Source organism: Pundamilia nyererei, unplaced genomic scaffold (assembly GCF_000239375.1).
Source record: "Pundamilia nyererei isolate P.nyererei 1_Seehausen unplaced genomic scaffold, PunNye1.0 scaffold00006, whole genome shotgun sequence".
In the NCBI taxonomy this organism is placed as follows: Eukaryota; Metazoa; Chordata; class Actinopteri; order Cichliformes; family Cichlidae; genus Pundamilia; species Pundamilia nyererei.
In genome coordinates this window covers 4,422,137-4,439,500 of record NW_005187407.1, presented here as the reverse complement: position 1 = coordinate 4,439,500, position 17,364 = coordinate 4,422,137, and the positions used below count along the sequence as shown (strand labels likewise).

The 17,364-nt window shown below is 39.7% G+C and overlaps 2 protein-coding genes across 2 annotated transcripts in view; one reads left to right on the top strand and one right to left on the bottom strand.

Annotated features, from left to right (window-relative positions):
- Positions 1 to 2,292: 2,292 nt before the first annotated feature.
- Positions 2,293 to 4,257, top strand: cmklr1 (chemokine-like receptor 1). Its single transcript, XM_005722172.1, has 2 exons — positions 2,293 to 2,367; positions 2,487 to 4,257. Exon 2 carries the CDS (start codon positions 2,520 to 2,522, stop codon positions 3,564 to 3,566), a length of 1,047 nt encoding a protein of 348 aa, XP_005722229.1. The 5' UTR covers positions 2,293 to 2,367; positions 2,487 to 2,519; the 3' UTR covers positions 3,567 to 4,257.
- A 7,068-nt stretch (positions 4,258 to 11,325) lies between these two features.
- wscd2 (WSC domain containing 2) overlaps positions 11,326 to 17,364 on the bottom strand; it is a 41,663-nt gene continuing 35,624 nt past the window's right edge. The window contains exons 7-9 of the mRNA XM_005722171.1: positions 16,102 to 16,266; positions 15,807 to 16,007; positions 11,326 to 13,092 (exon numbers count right to left, since the gene is read on the bottom strand). Coding sequence (XP_005722228.1) covers positions 12,740 to 13,092; positions 15,807 to 16,007; positions 16,102 to 16,266 — 719 coding nt within the window. The 3' untranslated portion in view covers positions 11,326 to 12,739. The remainder of the gene's footprint in view (positions 13,093 to 15,806; positions 16,008 to 16,101; positions 16,267 to 17,364) is intronic.

Below are 17,364 nucleotides of genomic sequence, written 5' to 3'. Positions count from 1 at the left end.
CTGGGTAACACCTTTCTGATATTGCTCCACTATCTTTCTGAGCAACATTGTGGGAATTGGTGATCCTCTACCCATCTTGGCTTCTGAGAGACACTGCCACTCTGAGAAGCTCTTTTTATACCCAATCATGTTGCCAATTAACCTAATTAGTGTTAATTGGACTTCCAGCTCTTCGTTATGCTCAAATTTACTTTTTACTCAAATTTGTTGACACCGTGAAATTTTGAATCAACATATTTTTCCTTTCAAATGATACATTTTCTCAGATTGAACTTTTGATCTGTCATCTATGGTCTATTCTGAATAAAATATTGACATTTGCCATCTCCACATCATTGCATTCAGTTTTTATTCACAATTTGTTTGGTGTCCCAACTTTTTTGGAATCTGGTTTGTAGATTATTGCTGTGTATGGCTTATTTCTAATCTGTGAACTCTTCCACTGGAGACCTTGCAAACCAAGGCCATGTATATCGCAGTGCCTTGCTACAGCTAAGGATGCTTTATGAGCATAGGTTGGTGAAGGACAACTTCCTCATTTTTACTGTGCCATAGTTCTGAACCCAGTGCACTGCATCATTTTTAGCTTTGACACCCTCGAGAAAAACAACAACAACCTCTCTCTCTCCCCTTTCTGTGTAAAGCAGAACTAATGGTACCAAACTCTACAGAACCTGCAGTATTATCTTTATTGACAATTTTTAACATATGTTTTTATGATATTCCTTTAATGCTTTAAGTGCTATCACCCTTATCAAAGTGACCCTTTAAAATCCAAACAGTTAAATATCTGCATGCTTAGTGAAAGTATGAACAATGATCTCCTGTCCTTTATGAAAGCGTAACACATCTTCTTCATGAGGCAGGAAGTTGTGTTTTCTCACATGCATGGTGCAGCAAAGAAAAATGTGGTTACTGTGTGTTTTACTGTTTATACGTGCGTGGTTATTTTTAACCTTACCTTCACTAACACATCCATCCAGCAGAGTCGTTGTGAGTTAAAGTAGTTTTGCTGAAATGCATCATGAGGTCAGCTAAGCAATCCGCACATAATATTTCCGAAACTAAGTTTGTTACTTGTTGCTATCTACCATATTATCTCATGACGGCAAAGTAAGAGGGGCGGCCTGTGTTTGTGTGTTGTTTTTAGATAAAAGTACTGTAAATAAACCATGAGTGTGTTTCATAATGTGAGTGCTAAATTCATAAATTCACAACAAGTAATCAATAAATATAACAGCTTACATTACACTATGAGCCAAATATGTAACCTCTAAAAGCTTGTTTCAGTGTCTGGCTTTGGTCATGCAAAATAAGAACTCATGTTAAAAAAAATGTGAGCTACAAACAAATTGGTTTCCTCAATTTGTTAGAAAGTTTAAAACACCTTCACATTTCTCGTTGGATCACCTCTCTGCCTGATGGACCCAATCAGTGAATTATCTTGTAGAAAAGTGGAAGTTTGAGATGCAAAAAGGAGTCACGCCTGAGCGCACTGCCGTCCTCCTCACTCATCACAGCATTTCTACACTGAGCAACTTTGCCATCTGTGTTTCTTCTTCTTGCAGCTGTTTCCTCGCGGTCAGGAGAAACCCAGAACGTTAAGGAACGGCTGCGTCTGCCTCCGTGATTATGGCTCCATGCAGCAGGACAACCATTGAGAGCTAATTCAGTCATTAAAATGATAACAGACGTGTGTTTACAACAGCTGCTGCACTTTGTGCGCATTAGTTGAATCATCTGCATCAGAGGTTGGCGTTGCAATATCAAATTAAAATCATGTTGACCAAAGCTTAAATAAACAATGTGCTCTGGCTTGCTTCCCTTCCACATCTGGCCAAAAGCGTGCAGCTGTCAGAGACAGAACCATCAAAGCCAAGTCACAAAACTCACACTGGGCAGCACATGTGTGGCAAATTCAATACTTTTGCTATTTACGTGCCAGAAGAAGAGAATAATAACCTTTGCTGAAGTAGGATATTAATATTTAACCTTGCCCACTGATCATATGGGTAATAATAATAAGTAATAGCTAATAACAGCCTAATGCTGCGGTTTCTAGGACTACGATCAGTCATCAGTAATTTGATATATAAAAAAGTAAAAAATTGTTTAGGTTGAAAAAAGAAAAGAAAAGGAAAGAAGAAGAAAAACCTCCACAAAAAACAATCAAATGCCTCAGAGCTATTAAAGTGCAAGACCACAAAATGCAGTAGTGAAATTAGGAGATGGAAGTGTTAAGAAACCACCCTGTCAGCTGAACTTGGTTGCATGCTGTTTCTTATACCTCTGCAAGCACTATCTCAGCTCAGTTGGTACTGTGCACTGGACACGATCATCACCAGCAGAGAACAGTTGTTGCTGCAGGTATGTTGTTGTTGTTGTTGTTTAATTATATGCAGTTATACACAAAGATGTTTATTCAGATTAAAATTTAAATGGGAAACATTTGTTTAAATTAAATGTTTGTTTGTTTGTTTTCACAGAAATTCTAAAACATATTTTCACCCTTAGAAGAAATGGATTATATAGAAAATTGGGACTATGACTATTCTGAAAATACGTCCTACACTTATAATGATTCCTCCAATATCACTACACCTGAAGAGCCAGTTTTTCAGCACAAGCCAAAATGTGAAGGCTCCTGTGTGACTTTAGTCATAATTAATGTGATCATTTTCCTGCTGGGCACCTGTGGGAATGCTTTGGTCATCTGGATTTCTGGCTTCAAGATGAAGAAAACAGTCAACACCATATGGTACCTGAGCCTTGCGTTCTCTGACTTTATGTTCTGCTCCCTCATCCCATTCACCATTGCCTACACGGTGACTGAGGATTGGATTTTTGGCAGTTTTTTGTGCAAGTTTATCCCGTCAGTTATGTTCCTCAACATGTTCAGCAGCATCTTCGTCCTTGTCCTCATCAGTGTCGACCGCTGTGTTTCAGTCATGTTTCCAGTTTGGGCTCAGAACCAGCGCACTGTTAGAAAGGCATTAGTTGCTGTTGTCATGGCGTGGTTGCTCGCCATCGCAGTTAGCATTCCCTCTATGATTTTTCGGGATGTTAAGGAACACCTAGGTCGGATGATTTGCTTGAACAGTTACACACACCAACACGGTCACAAGTTTGTCGCAGTGAGCCGTTTCATCGCTGGCTTTGTTATCCCTTTCATCGTCATTACCATCTGCTACTCTATCATCATCCTCAAGCTTCGAACCAACAGGATGGCCAAAAACACCAAACCATTCAAGGTGATGACTGCTCTGATTGTTGGGTTCTTCATCTGCTGGCTTCCGTACCACGTGTTCATCCTACTTGAGCTGAACCCCCACCACCACAACCTCAACATTTTGAAGATCGGACTCAAAGCAGGCACTGCTTTGGCAGCGGCAAACAGCTTCCTCAATCCTGTGTTGTACGTTTTCATGGGCAACGACTTCAGGCGTAAGTTTAAGAGCTCTCTGCTTTCAAAGATGGAGAATGCAATGGGAGATGAAGGTCGTACCACCAGCCGTTATCTGTCCAGGTCCAGCTCCATGGATGGACGAGCCTCTACACACATCTAGATGTGCAAAAATCACCCCAAACTGTTTCAGTCAGTTGGTTCACTGGACAACAAAAATAATGTTTAAAAATGTGCAATCAATGTAAAATATGTCTTTACTGTGAATGAAATATGTATATTCCAGCTGTAAAAATGACCATGTATTATACATTAGACTCAAAGCATTACCTGTATATTAAGTGTTTACTAAAATAAAATAAATTAAAAACAATCGTATGATATACTTTCATGCAGCAAGGAACACAAAGTGGTGCATGCATTTGCAGATCACTTTCTGATTCTTGCAGCACTCCTGCATGGTTGGATGGTTATAGAAAGCTTGATTTGACTGGTAAAACACTAAAACAAGAAGGAAACAACTTGTGTCTGTTGTTGGAACAGACACAAGTTTTGACTTGCTTTCTTGATATCTTAATTAAAAGTTAAATAAAGGATGGTCAAGAGCACTCACTCTAATTATAATATAACAACGCATTATAGTTTCATGCTGCAACACTTCAATAAGTGTAACTGACCACAATACAGAGTAAGACAGGGTGAAGCTCAGCCGATCACACACTCTGTATTCACAGATACTGTGCAACAATTTATGTTATGTCATGTATGAGTGCTATGAATGTAGTTGTAGTTGTAAAAGTTTGACTTTTGTTGCTGCTTTTCTTTGTTTCTGAGATTAAACAAGATCCATTAAAGTTAGTTCTCTGATTCAATCTCAAATTTCTCAAAAGTTGAGGCTTAATTTGTATTTGGAGGCTGTGCTTTTCAAACAAACAATCACTTACTGAAAATGTACTCATTTCTTATCTGCAATGAGATATGCATTTGGGAAACTGTAAAAAAAAAATGCACAGACAACACTAACATCAGTTAAAACTGTGCTAAGCAATGCGTTTCTGGTGATGAAAAATCTGTAGCAGCCTTCCAGTTTATCGTACATCAAGCTGTTTGCCAAGGAAAAGATAGACTTCTCTCTCAAGGCCAGTTTTCATTTTTTGGGAAAATGTGAGGCAAGAAATATCAAGAATAAAAAAGGGCAAGAAAGGAACGAAGCCATTGTTAGTAAAATGTGTTAATTTTGTCAGAAAATGTTGTCGTGGGGGAGCGAGGTTTGAGTAACATGTGAGGCCAAAATCCTTTCTTTTCACAGCTTTAATAAACTAAAAGAATTTTAATGTCTGTTGTGCATCCGCATTTCACTGACAATTCCAGTTATGTCACTAACATTTTATTTGCACCTGTATCTGATCCAACGGTATCACCTCCGCCTCTGCACACCAGTAGAACCACATGACATATTTGCACACTGTGTTTGAGCCTAATTTTGAGTCTTAATTAGGCTCAGAGATAAACACTCTTAACATTTTTAACCTAAGAGATATCACAACAGGAATTTAAGAGTCTGGGGATTTTTATTCACCATCTGGCTGAAGGACCGATGAGCTCATGCATGCCAAGGAATCCATCGTCCACTTGTTCAAACTTCACAAGAATCACTCCTCCTACACCATTAGCGAGAATTTAGTCAAACTCACACAATGATCATCTAACAGGTCTCACCCAAACTGGGCTGAAGGTCAAGGTGACTTTTGTCATGTCAGATTATCATAGGCTTCTCCGAGAAATGTCTGTGCACTTTTGTATACCTTAATTATTATTGGCCATGAAATAATATTAATAATAATAAAAATACTCTGGAACTAAAACATTTTTATTTGGTGGTGAAGTAGATTAAATCGTCCTTGATATGGCTGTTTGTGAGTCTCACTGACTTCTCAGTGGAGTTTAATTGTCTTAGTTTGTACAGCCAAGCAGTGAGAAAACCTTATCACCTTCCTTTTGTACTTCACACATTACAAAAACCAGTGAATTTTTGGTAAATCGTGGGCCGGATGAGTTCCTATACCTCAGTGACATTCTGCTGAAGCAGTGTAGGGCTGTGACAAGACACAAGTAGATTTCTCAAAACACTGGCAGTGAGTCACAATGAAATGTTGGTTAGAGAGTTAGAGACTCTCAACTATTTCTGATCTGAAATTCAATTGTTTTTCTGGAGTTCTGCCCACTGAGGCTTCGGGAAAACTTTTATACTGTGAGTTAAATGTGAAATACAGTATATGTGGTTTACTGTGAAATGCCAGTTATTTCATCAATATTTTACTTGCATATATTGTATATGGTGCAATGGTATCATACCGGTCACTGCACAAGAACAGAGAAGCCTCTTTTTTTCACAGCATGTTTGAGTACGGTGGGGTGAAAGTTATACTTAAAAAGATATACGCTCAAAACACTTGCATACACACTTTAACAGAAAGGAACAGTCTCTAATTTCTATGGTAGTTGTATTTTAATCAAGAGAGACAGAATTTCAACACAATACGAAACATGAAGTTATAAACTGATTTGCATGTCACTGAGTGAAATCGGTATTTTATCCCCTACAATACAATCAGAATTCTGGCTCCTATAGATGGGCTGTGTGCCACATTACAGTCGATCAATTTCAGATACTCCTGACTCAACTTGTTATGTGTGTAAAGCACACCTGTATACAGATTCAGTCTTTCATTCGAATCTGTCCACCACCGTGGACAAGACCAAAGAGCTGTCAAAGCAGATCGGGGACCAGATTGTTGACCTGCACACAGACTGGAATGCTCTACGAGACCACCAGGAAGAAGCTCGGCAAGAAGTTACCATTATTCTGAAGTGGAAGAAACATAAAATGACAATCAGTGGCCCTCAGGATGGAGCCCAAAACTACACAGGAGGAGCTTAAAATGACCTGAAAGCAGCTGGGACCACAGTCACCAAGAACACTTTTGGTAACACACCACACCCCAATCTTCCAGCATCCGCAATCCCCCTGTAGGCATGTTCCCACAGTCAAGCTACAGGACACACTGAAGAGGGGTCATGGATGGGTCCTTCAGCAGGACAATGACCCAAAACATACCACCAAGTCCACAAAGGAATGGCTAAAGAAGAAGCACATTAAGGTGATAGAGTGGTCTAGCCGGTCTTTAGACCTTAGTGTTTTTGAAAATTTGTGGTGGGAGCTGAAGCTTCGAGTGTGTGAGACTCTAGTGAACAACTACAAGAAGCGTTTTACTGCTGTGGTTGTTGACACGGGTTTCTCCACCAAGTAATGAGTCAGTGTGGGGTCCAAATACATCATTCACTCAGTGACACACAAATCAGTTTATGACTTTTATGTATGACTCACTGCAAAAATGAAACTACTTCAGATGAAATATCTGAGACTGAGGATTCAGAAGGGGATCAAATAATTATTTCCCATGCTGCAAGAAGATTCACAACTTAACAGGAAGCATGAGAGGAATTGAGTTTTAGTAATTTTTTAAAATGTTGAAACAGTGTAGGGCTGTGGGGAAACCCTTAAAGCACAGATTACCTGAAACCCTGTCAATGAGTAACAATGTTGGTCAGAGATTTAACCTTTAAAGCTGAACTGTGTTTGTAACCTGCCCACGTATAAATGTGAAAGAGTTTGCTTAAAGTCAGGAGTTCTACAAACTGTGTCAGAAGCCACTGGATGGTTTCTGTTTACAGTCACCACAATCAGTCCTGTTTTAAAACCAACACACATAGTTACTGGTAAGTATTCTACTATGACTTTAAATGTGATCTAGATCATGCTGGAGGAAATGCTGGCAAACCTGACAAAAACCATAAGTAAGTATTAGGGTCATTACTCAAAAACTAAGCAATTTGTCATGTGCAATTACTGCTGATTACGTGACTTTTTGGTTACTCTGTGGCCTGAAATGCATGGTAACATAATTACAAGTTAATACAAACCTCAGGCTACAAACCAATCATAATAGGGACACACTTTTTTGATACCGGTATATCATTGATAGCCACCACACACTCAGCCTGTCATTAACCTGTTATTAACTATTAAATGACTATATGATGCCTTTGCCTTGCCTGTAAATCTCATGAAGCTTTGATCATCAAGATATTTTGCAAATGTGGTTTTCATAAAAGTGACTAAGGTGCTGTCAGACAGTGTATGTGTAAATGTACCTTGACACCAAGCTGTGGCTTGGTGTAGGAACATCATTGGTTTCTCCAGGAAACGTTTGTGGGTGATGTGAAAAAATAAATGAGGCACAGATGCAGTGTTGTCTTTAGTGTCAACTTTTACAGAAAATATATGCCACTATACAGTTTTACCATTGATGTTTAATTCGTCTTTCTTCTCTGGCGTCTAGCTTGTACGCTTTTTTGATTATGATTATTCTTTTGGAGTTCTGCATCATTTATTTATTTATTTATTTATTTATTTATTTATTAAATTTTTGTTGTTCAAGCATACACTTTTTGCTGCATGCTAGACATATCTTCAGTGATCTACCCTGGCCTATCGGCTGTTACAGACAGCGTTTCCCAGATGACCCAGCCGGGGTATGCGAGGCCCCGGCTTGTATCCAGGGATCCTCTGATATGTATCACCCTTCTTCAGCCAAAGCCAGCTTCTATGCTGCTTCCAAGATTTTTTGACAGTTTTACTCATTTGGAGTCTCCATATCCCCAACAGCAGTATGACTCAGTGTAGAGACTGGCCTGCAAAGACTTTCACCCCTCTCACCTCTCACCTCACACCTTCCACCTCTGCCTCTGACAGCTGGCAACTAGGTCCACGTCTTTCTTTCCTGAGCTTACTGTACTCTAACTGGTCTTCCCACGGGACTGTCAGCTCCAGCATAACACACTAACTTCTTTCAACTTTCTGGATAACTGGACAGTGTCTGGTCTGAGTGTGGTGGGTACAGTAACGTCCAGGAACCTCAGCTATCTCCCTGGGACAACCAATGTACACTTTATACAGCTCTTATTTAGCTTCAGTGCTGAGGACGCAGCTTCACTGCACCAGTTCCCACAGCAGCCACTACCTAAAACACACAGTGAAACATGCAAGAATAGCAACAGAGGCTACAACATCACAAGCCTGCATGTCATCCCTGCTTTGGTTACATGATGAAGATCAGGCTCAAGCTGCCGGGCTGCGGTTGGCTTACACTCAGCTTTAACATCACTCTGGGTTCTTGCCTTCGAGCTTTGTGTTAGCATGCTGTCTGTGCAGATGCTTCAAAGGGTCATTTCAGCAGCACTGGATAGATGTTTCTGTCCTGGATACGGTTTGATCTTTACCATCATGTTATTTCTCTTTGGTGCAGTAAAAATAAAAGTATAGTTCACATCTCCACTCATGGAAAGATGCAGAGTGGTCTATTTCTTCCCAGCACAACTGACATTAGCTCATTGGAACTTGCTTGCAGGAAAAAGGCACAATGGATGATTTTCTTTCTCTCTAATCACAGATCATCCAGATAACTAGCTGTAGTTGACTATCTGATACTTGTAACTGTACAGTAATCTATTATATTACAGCATTTCAGAAATATATAATGCGTTTCGTGATGCCTTTCACCCAAAACTAGACAGCTGTAGTATAAATGCTGTTTGGTTTTTGGTTGGGAAGAAAAAGACAAGACAAGAAATATCTTGCTTACATCCGTCTGGCAGAGGTCATAGAGGATGAATCCTGATATCTTTGGTAATCCCTTCAATTTTCCTCCAGCCAGTAGGAGGTCAACATTTTGGCTTTTTCTAATAGACTGCCAATAATTTCAGCACAGATATCCACAAGCCTCAGGTAAATTCTCATGACTTTTTCATTACGCTCACTGTTCCTCTTGGACAACCCAACCACCGAGGGCAACAGGCCAGGGTACTCCTAGTGCTGGTCCCAAGCCTGGGTAAATGGGGGGGATAGTGGATATATACGTAGGACAAAGGATGTTGAATATGGAGCTGTGAGGCCGGAGTAAAAGGGCAAGACCATGGAGAAAATTCATGGATGTAGTGATGTAGAGCAGTGTAGGGATCGGATGAGATGGAGAAAGGGCACAGCCAAAAGATAAAGAATTTTCATCTTGGACCTCTAGAAGCTGCCATTAATTTTTTTTTGTACAAATATTTAAAGATAATTGAGTTAGTTCTCAAACTCAATTAAAAATACTCAAACTCTTCATTTTATTTGATTTTTATTTTGTCCAAAACTTTGCTAGTCAGACTCAATAATTACTGCTAATTAAGTTTCACTAAAAGGTCCAAGGGATCTGGAAAAGTAACAAAAAGCATTTGAGAAAAAAAAAGAAATGAAAAATAGTTAAATCAAAGGTTTTTATTACTAATTAAACTGAAAGAGATGGTTAGGTTGCTATCATCTTTAAAAGAAAGGAAACACAACAAGACCCAGGAGCTGATCATTAAACAGAAGAAGGACTAAATCACCAAATTACAGGGTCAGAATCACAGGAGGCCGAAATAGACGTGCTGTCATGTTATTATAAGGTGGTGAACACGGTAAACACAGACGGCAACCTCTAAAGGGATGAAAAATGAAGCCCTGGAAGTGCTACAAACTGCATTCATGGTGGAGAATGAATCCTCAAAGAGTGAAAAGACACAACTCTGCAGGAGAAACATACATAACAACACACTTTTACTACAGCAAAGTTTAAAATAAGACAGTGTTTAGCCTCCTAAGAATAACCTACATTTTTACATAACCCTCTTTCCTGCTAGAAAAAAAGAAAGAGAGAAGGTTGGTTTGCAAGGTGCATTCCTGGATCAAGCAAGAATAGGGAAACTGTTTGCTTTCTATGTTGCAGCAGGTTGTTTTCTCAGTTCTCTAACATGTACAGCGTGTTGCTAAAAAGAGAGAAAAAGATCTCTGTTCAAACTTTCTTCAGCTGTGTTTCTGGTTTCACATTCTAAATGGGCTAAATGAGTTTTCACTTGTATTATATTCATTTTGTACTATTTTAATTTATAAACACAGTTTGAATGTTATTGCGTCCTCACTGGCCACATCATTAGGTAGGTCTGTTCAACTGCTCATTAATGTGCATTTATGCATGTCGACATTGTGCAAACCAGCTGCTCTTCCTTAGAAACTGGCATCCCATCCTTTATCAATAGTTGAGGCTGCTGGTGGTGTAATGGTGTGGGGGATACTTTCCTGGCACACTTTGGACGAGCTGAGCATTGTTTGACCACCACAGCCTTCCTGAATGTTGTCACTGAGCATGTCCATCTCTTTATGACCACAGTGTACTTATCTTCTATCCTACTTCCAGCAGGATAACACACCACACCGCAAAACCCAAGCCATCTCGAACAGGTTTCTTTAGCATCACAGTGAGTTTACTGTGCTGGCCTCCACAGTCACCAGCTCTCAAACCAATAGAGATAAGGTGGAGCCGGAGATTCACATCATGGATGTGCAGTGTGATGCTAATATGGACCGAAATCTTTAAAGAATGTTTCCAGCCCCTTGTTGAGCACTTCTGAAGGCAAATCTGTCTCCAATGTTTGTCTTTCATATACCTGTTTTGATATTTAACCTGCTAAAAGAAATTAGCACGTGCATGTTAGCAGCACATGACATTAGTATTTATAGCTTTAGGTAACGAAGCAGAACGCTTGTCAGTGCTTATTCTTGTTTTTCTCTTGGCTGCGCTCTCAGAGGTTTACAGGAAAGCCTTGTTGTGCACACTGAACCATAAAACTACAGAGCGCCTAAGGGTCACAGCAGGAAAACACTTTTTCTCTTACCTGTAGTCAGATCGCTATTGTGATATGGTATGTGATATATTAATAAAAATGTTTAAGACTACTGCAGATCGTAGCAGATTTCTAAAAATTCAGACATGAGTCACTCCTTGGATTCACTCATTTATTGGGCCATATTACATTACATTCATTCCATAGAAAATACATTCAAATGTGACACCTGTTCAATAAGTGCCGGCTTGTCAATAAATGCAAAGAGCCAATAAAGTTTAAAGCATGTGTTAAAAATAGAAACAACCTCTCCCGTTTGCCTGTTGCAATACAAATATTTTGAACGTGTTCAGCATACACTATAAAAATATAGTTTTATTATACTGAAAATGGAAGTCAGTTAATGCTGTCTGGCTCTCAATCACTGGTGCTGTTATTGTTTTTTTATCCTTGGATTTATCAATCTGTGTATTTGTTTGTGTTTAAGCGGCAGAGGAGATCGAGCGCCGTTTTAAGACGTGCTGCACAAAGGTTTGCTGGAGTTTTTTTGTTTTTTTCAACAAGGAATAGGAAAATGATTACGAGCTTTAACAGTTTCAAAGCTTTTCTTACAACAAAGCAGTGAAAAAAAAGAAAAAAGACAGTTTTCACATTCAGTATGATTAGCTCTCATAAATAAACCTCTACAACAGTCACTACTTATAAGGTAAACTCCAGTCTATTACACGAGTGTAATGCCTAATTCCTCAGTGATCTTTGGGGAAGGTGTTGCACGCCGAAGTGCTTTTTGGATTTCTGCATCGAGTCCAGTGTTAAGAAAACATATTCACAGCCAAATGAATCAACGTGTGCGCTGCTCACGGGAGATAAATAAATGCCGCAGACATTAATCCTCTTCTCTCCTCGAGTCAGTCTCTTCGAAAGGGATAACTCAGCTTCTTGAATAACCTTCTGATTTCTCGTACATACAGTGAATTAAACACCTTACAAAATCTTGGAAACACACAGTATCATCACCATCAGGTAGTTATACCCTGCATATTGCATTTACCCCCCTAACAAAGAGATACAGCTTTCAGTGAGCTTCTTATATAAAATAGTTCTGTAACTGTAATAGCAGCAGGAAAATTAATGTTTTGACTTTTCTTTTGCACAAAATAAGCTCACTGAACACACTTTGCAGTGTTGTATCGTATCTTTTGTCAGCACAGTCAGATGAGCCCCTCTGTAGTCACAGCTACTGTAGCTTCTTTGTGTTAAGGCATGTGCACATGCCTACACAGCACATGTGCATAGAGCAGGATAAGGAGTGCTTTTCATTCAGCAAATGAGAGAAACACAAACCTTGCCTGCTAAAACTGTCACGTCTACTCCATGAATGCATGAAGCTGATTTAGTTTCGTTTAAAAAAGAAACAGATGACTGAAAAAAAGAAATAGGTGTCCATCTACATGACTTAACAGACATCTAACACGATAAAAAATCTATTTATCTCATGAAATTCTACAAGATGTGCAGGAATAAAAAGGAAAACTAACAAAGTAAAAAGGAAAACAGAGGTCTTCACATTTATCATCTTGGCATATATTCCTCTGGAACCCCAGACATGTTTCTTTTCTTCAAAGCAGCATCTACTGTTCTGATCAGTTCATTGATGTTTGAACGCATTTCAGGAGTATACGGGTCGTACTCGAGCTTACGTAGCCCCGACCGCTTGAAGTTCCCGTCCTTCTGGCCCTCGACGCAGAGCAGGCGATCCTCAGAAACCTTCAAACCCAGAAACTCGACCATTCCTTTGAGCTTGGTGAACAGGTCCCTCTTCAGATCCTCAAAGTGGACCACGTGGACGTTCCTCCCATAATGCAGCCAGTCCAGCGTGTGGGACGCCCACCAAGGGGCATAGTTCTTGACAAACTCGGGCCACTCTGCAGGACAAAGAGGCCACAGAACATAAATAAATGAGGGTTTTGGGTACCAATGCACAAGTTAAAGGGCATTCTACAGTACAGACTGAAATATAGCAGGAAGAACATCTACAGCCACCCTGTGAACAGCAGATGGATCACCTCTGGCGTCTTGTGTCAGGTCTTTGTTGGATTTTTTCCTGTATTTTAAGAAAATGACTTTCAGATATTGTTTATCTGCTGTAGTTTTTTCAGGCCTGACACTTCTTCTTTTGACCTCCACTTCTTCAATTTCCTAATTTTTCTGTTTTTAAAAGACACACGGCACACCATGCTGCGATATACCCAGTTTTGGCTAATAGCTCTTTGCTCTTGCAAAAATACTATTTTATCCTAATTAACTGTGTTATGTTTGGCATTTTTCATAGATTCAAATAAAGAAATGGGAATAACGTATGAATTTTTGTGTCAGCATGCTAGTACAAAGTGCCTAAAGATACAATTTAAAATTGGTTCTTTGCTAAGTTTGTCTGTTATGTGTTGACACACACTGGTTCATCCTTTGAGTTGTTGCCTTTATGCTTGAATGACTCATAGGTCAACTTACAAAAAAGCACTGCTATAGCAGACTGCAATTAAAAAGAAGTGACGGGGCAGCCGATTTCCAAAGCAAAACCTTGAAAGACCTTCAGAAAGCCACTTCAAAGTGCTCAAGAGCACTTCAAAAAACACCAGAAAGGGTGGCTCAAGACTTTTGCTTGACAATGATGAAACAACTGTAAACCAAAAGTGTAAGTGAAAGAAAGATAATAAAAAAGAAATAACAGAACTGAGCCGTCTCCATTAACACCAGAAAATTTGCACTTTGAGATTTCAGCTTAGACGAAGAAGCGGTTACCAAAGGTTATTAAGTCATAATTGTCAAAGAGCTCATATTGCTAAGTGCATGTACGTTTTGTCTGTTCGAATAAAATGTAAGTTCTCGGTAAAATGAACTTCGGTACAAAAAAGTCAAAGTGTCAGCGTGGGCATAGAGTTAAGAGGAAGTGAGAGCTGTGTTAGCTGTGTTAGCACTGATGTCATTCAACTCCAGAGGCAGGGAGGACACATTAAGTAATTTCTGAAATGTCCGGACATTTTTGGTTGTCATTCAAACTGCAGAGCTTCTGTAAGAAAACCTTTTCTTTCAGCTTCATCTAGTGGCCCATAAAAAGTGGGAGCTGGCAGGAGCTGTGCTGCATAAGGACAAATCTTTACTGCTGGGAGAGGGTGTCGATAAAGTTTAAAGTCTGCTGAGTTTGCAATGTCTCAGAAACCAATCATAGAGGCAACTTTAGTGCCAGAGTGGACAGAATATCAGAAATTTCCCCCCAAAACACAACCAGCAGTGCAGAAATGCCAAGAAGCTGCAAATACAGAAGTTACAATAAAAAACATCAAAGTATTTTAACTTTTTCTCCAAAATCCTGTTCTGCTCATTTCAGAGTGAAGACACAGACAGTATCTTTTTGACAGATTACCCCAAAAAAGGCATCTGTATAGCTTCTAAATCTACGAGATAACAGTGGAAAATAACTCACTTTGCTTTCTAAAATGGCATGACCTCCAAAATAAGTTGCACTTGCCCCTGAGCTGACATTATGGGGCCACGCTGGAAGGCATCAGTGTCTGTAACATCATCTGTGCCCCACAGTCTCCCTCTGTGGAGGTGAATGCATCAAATCGTACATGTGGGGCCCTGCGCACAATGTCACGCTGACCCGCTCTCCGTCTATTCGAAGTGGCAGCTGTCAGAAAGCCTTTCTCTTTAGTGATGTCACCGCATCATTTTCCAAACAACAGAGGGAATAAACACTCATTGGAAATGGCAGGCCAAATGTGCTGAAGTTTCCACAAAGAGAGACAACTGCTGGGTCGGCAACTCTCCAGCCTCTGGGGGAAAAAATCGATGAAACCTCGCATAAAGTCAGACAGACGATACGGGGACGAGACAAAAGCGGTTGCCACGGTTACTAAGACATGAAGAATGCAATAGGAAGAGCAAAATTTGCCTGAAATATAAAGACATCTCTATATTTTAGACATAGTTATTAATGAAAAATGAACTTAATCCATAATTTTAAGCATCAAGTGGACAAAAGAGGAATTAAACATGACTAAACTGTGACTTCCTGGATGGAAGACATTTCACCAGCTTTTTAAACTGTGCATTCGTTTTCTGACTGATAACATCTGCAGCTAACAGCATAAAGAAGGAAACAAAGTAAGCTGCTAAGTGTTCAGATCATGCATACATATATTTCCCACTTTAAACCTAGAATGAAGATCTGAATCAGACTTGTCATAAACACTTCTAATTTATCTGACTGCTGATGCTGTGGCTAAATGGTGTAAATGATTTTCAAAAGACAAAATGTTGCGCTCAGCCACACTGGTGCAGGTCAACCTGCTAAAAAAGGCCAGAGTTTGATTGCATTTCCTCAATCCTTTGCCCTTCTATATCACAGTTTCTCAGTTCTTTTGTTTTTCTCTCATTTTGCAGTGTTTCAGTTTCTACTTATTGTGAAGCATTACTCAAACTTTGTTCACCACAATGTTATCAGCACAAAAAATGAAATATGCCCTCAGTGCCTCGGTTTAATGAAGTCTTTTATTTTCATTTTCTTCATAGTACGATGACGGAGAGACTTCCGTGCAACATAATATTCACTGATCCAGAGATTTCAGCAGCTTACCTTTCCCTCTCCAGTGGGCCTGGGAAGCAAATCCAATATGTCCACCATATTTCCGGTTAAATTCTGCCATCAAGGCTTTGTAGGGGTTTCGTATCATGAGGATGCTGGAGTCGAAGGCTTCGATTTCTTTCCTGCCGCTCTCATGTGTCTTAATGCACATTGTCCTCCCACTCCGCCAGTGGTCGCGCTCCCCTTTAAATCCTGTGAAACAGCCCAGAGTGACTTTATAGCATCCACGGTGGTGCATTCATGGCTGAGCGTCTGTGAATCGTGTCAAAAACATGCCGAGGCATACCTTTATTGTACAGGGAGCCATCAAAGTAATAGCTGCCGGTGTAGAAGCCAGTGGCGAGCTCTATAAGGTGGCGAGCCCAGGTGTTGCCAGCTCCAGGGAAACTGGCGAGGGCCACCAGCTGCTTAGCACGAGTGGGAAGGAAGTGCCGGTCCATGCACCGATTATCTGACAGTGGACAAAGATCAGCCGATTAAATGAACCTCAAAGTTTAAAATTAATACTGAAAATCAGTCACTTCCTGCGTATTTACATAGTTTTGTAATAACAGACACAGAATTATTACGTTTCAACTTTGGATGATTATTATAGAAAGAAAAAATGTCAAGGCGGGCTTGTTTTATTATATTTTTCTTCACAAAATATCACCTAATAACTTCAAACAGTCTCCCAACAACTCAAGTTGACCTGTCTGTTTCCATCCAAACTATTACACCTTTTAGATATACAACATTTGTGTTCGATTTGTAATAATTAGGGTTTGAATTATTGAGTTATGTCTCAGTCATGCAAGTGTAAAAACAATCTCCTTAAAACTTGCAACAGGATGCAACCTGTCTCCAAATATTCATGATCCAGACCAACTGCAATCTCTCTCAGACACTCTGTGAACAAAGCAACTGACGAGGGGTCACAAACCAGACAACAACATCTCAGCTTCACAGCACTACTGTCTTCCCTAGTAGGGTGTAGCATTGGGCCAAAACCATGTGGTGTGGTAAACAATCGTTTTTTCCAACTGAAACCAGATTTAAAGCTAACACATTCAGACCTCTGACAGGTTCCCTTTTCTGGGTTCAGCTTGCCAAGAATGATCACATGAAGTTCATTTCCCACAGCAGCTGATTTTTGTTTTGTTTGTTCACAGCAACCTCCATTTCTGTTTACTGCAATGTGACTCTGCTGATCCAAGCCACATCTGTCCACTGCGTTAAGGAAACACAGCCCACAACAATGCCTGGACTGAAGACAGACCTATTCTGGATTTTTGAGTTTCATAACAATATTTGGTATAACAAGAAATACAGCGATAAGCATGCATGTGTCTGGAACCCAAGATTTTACAGTCAAATCCAAGAACATTCATGATGATATTGTTTTAAGTAAACGTTTTAGAGCATATACTATTTAAAAATTTGCAAATTTACAAAAAAGGAAAAAAACAAATAAAAATGAATAAATAGTGTTCGGATGATTTGCAACATCGAGTGTGCATAATGGCACGAAAATAAGAATTTAGTGCATGTGTGTGTGTGTGTGTGTGTG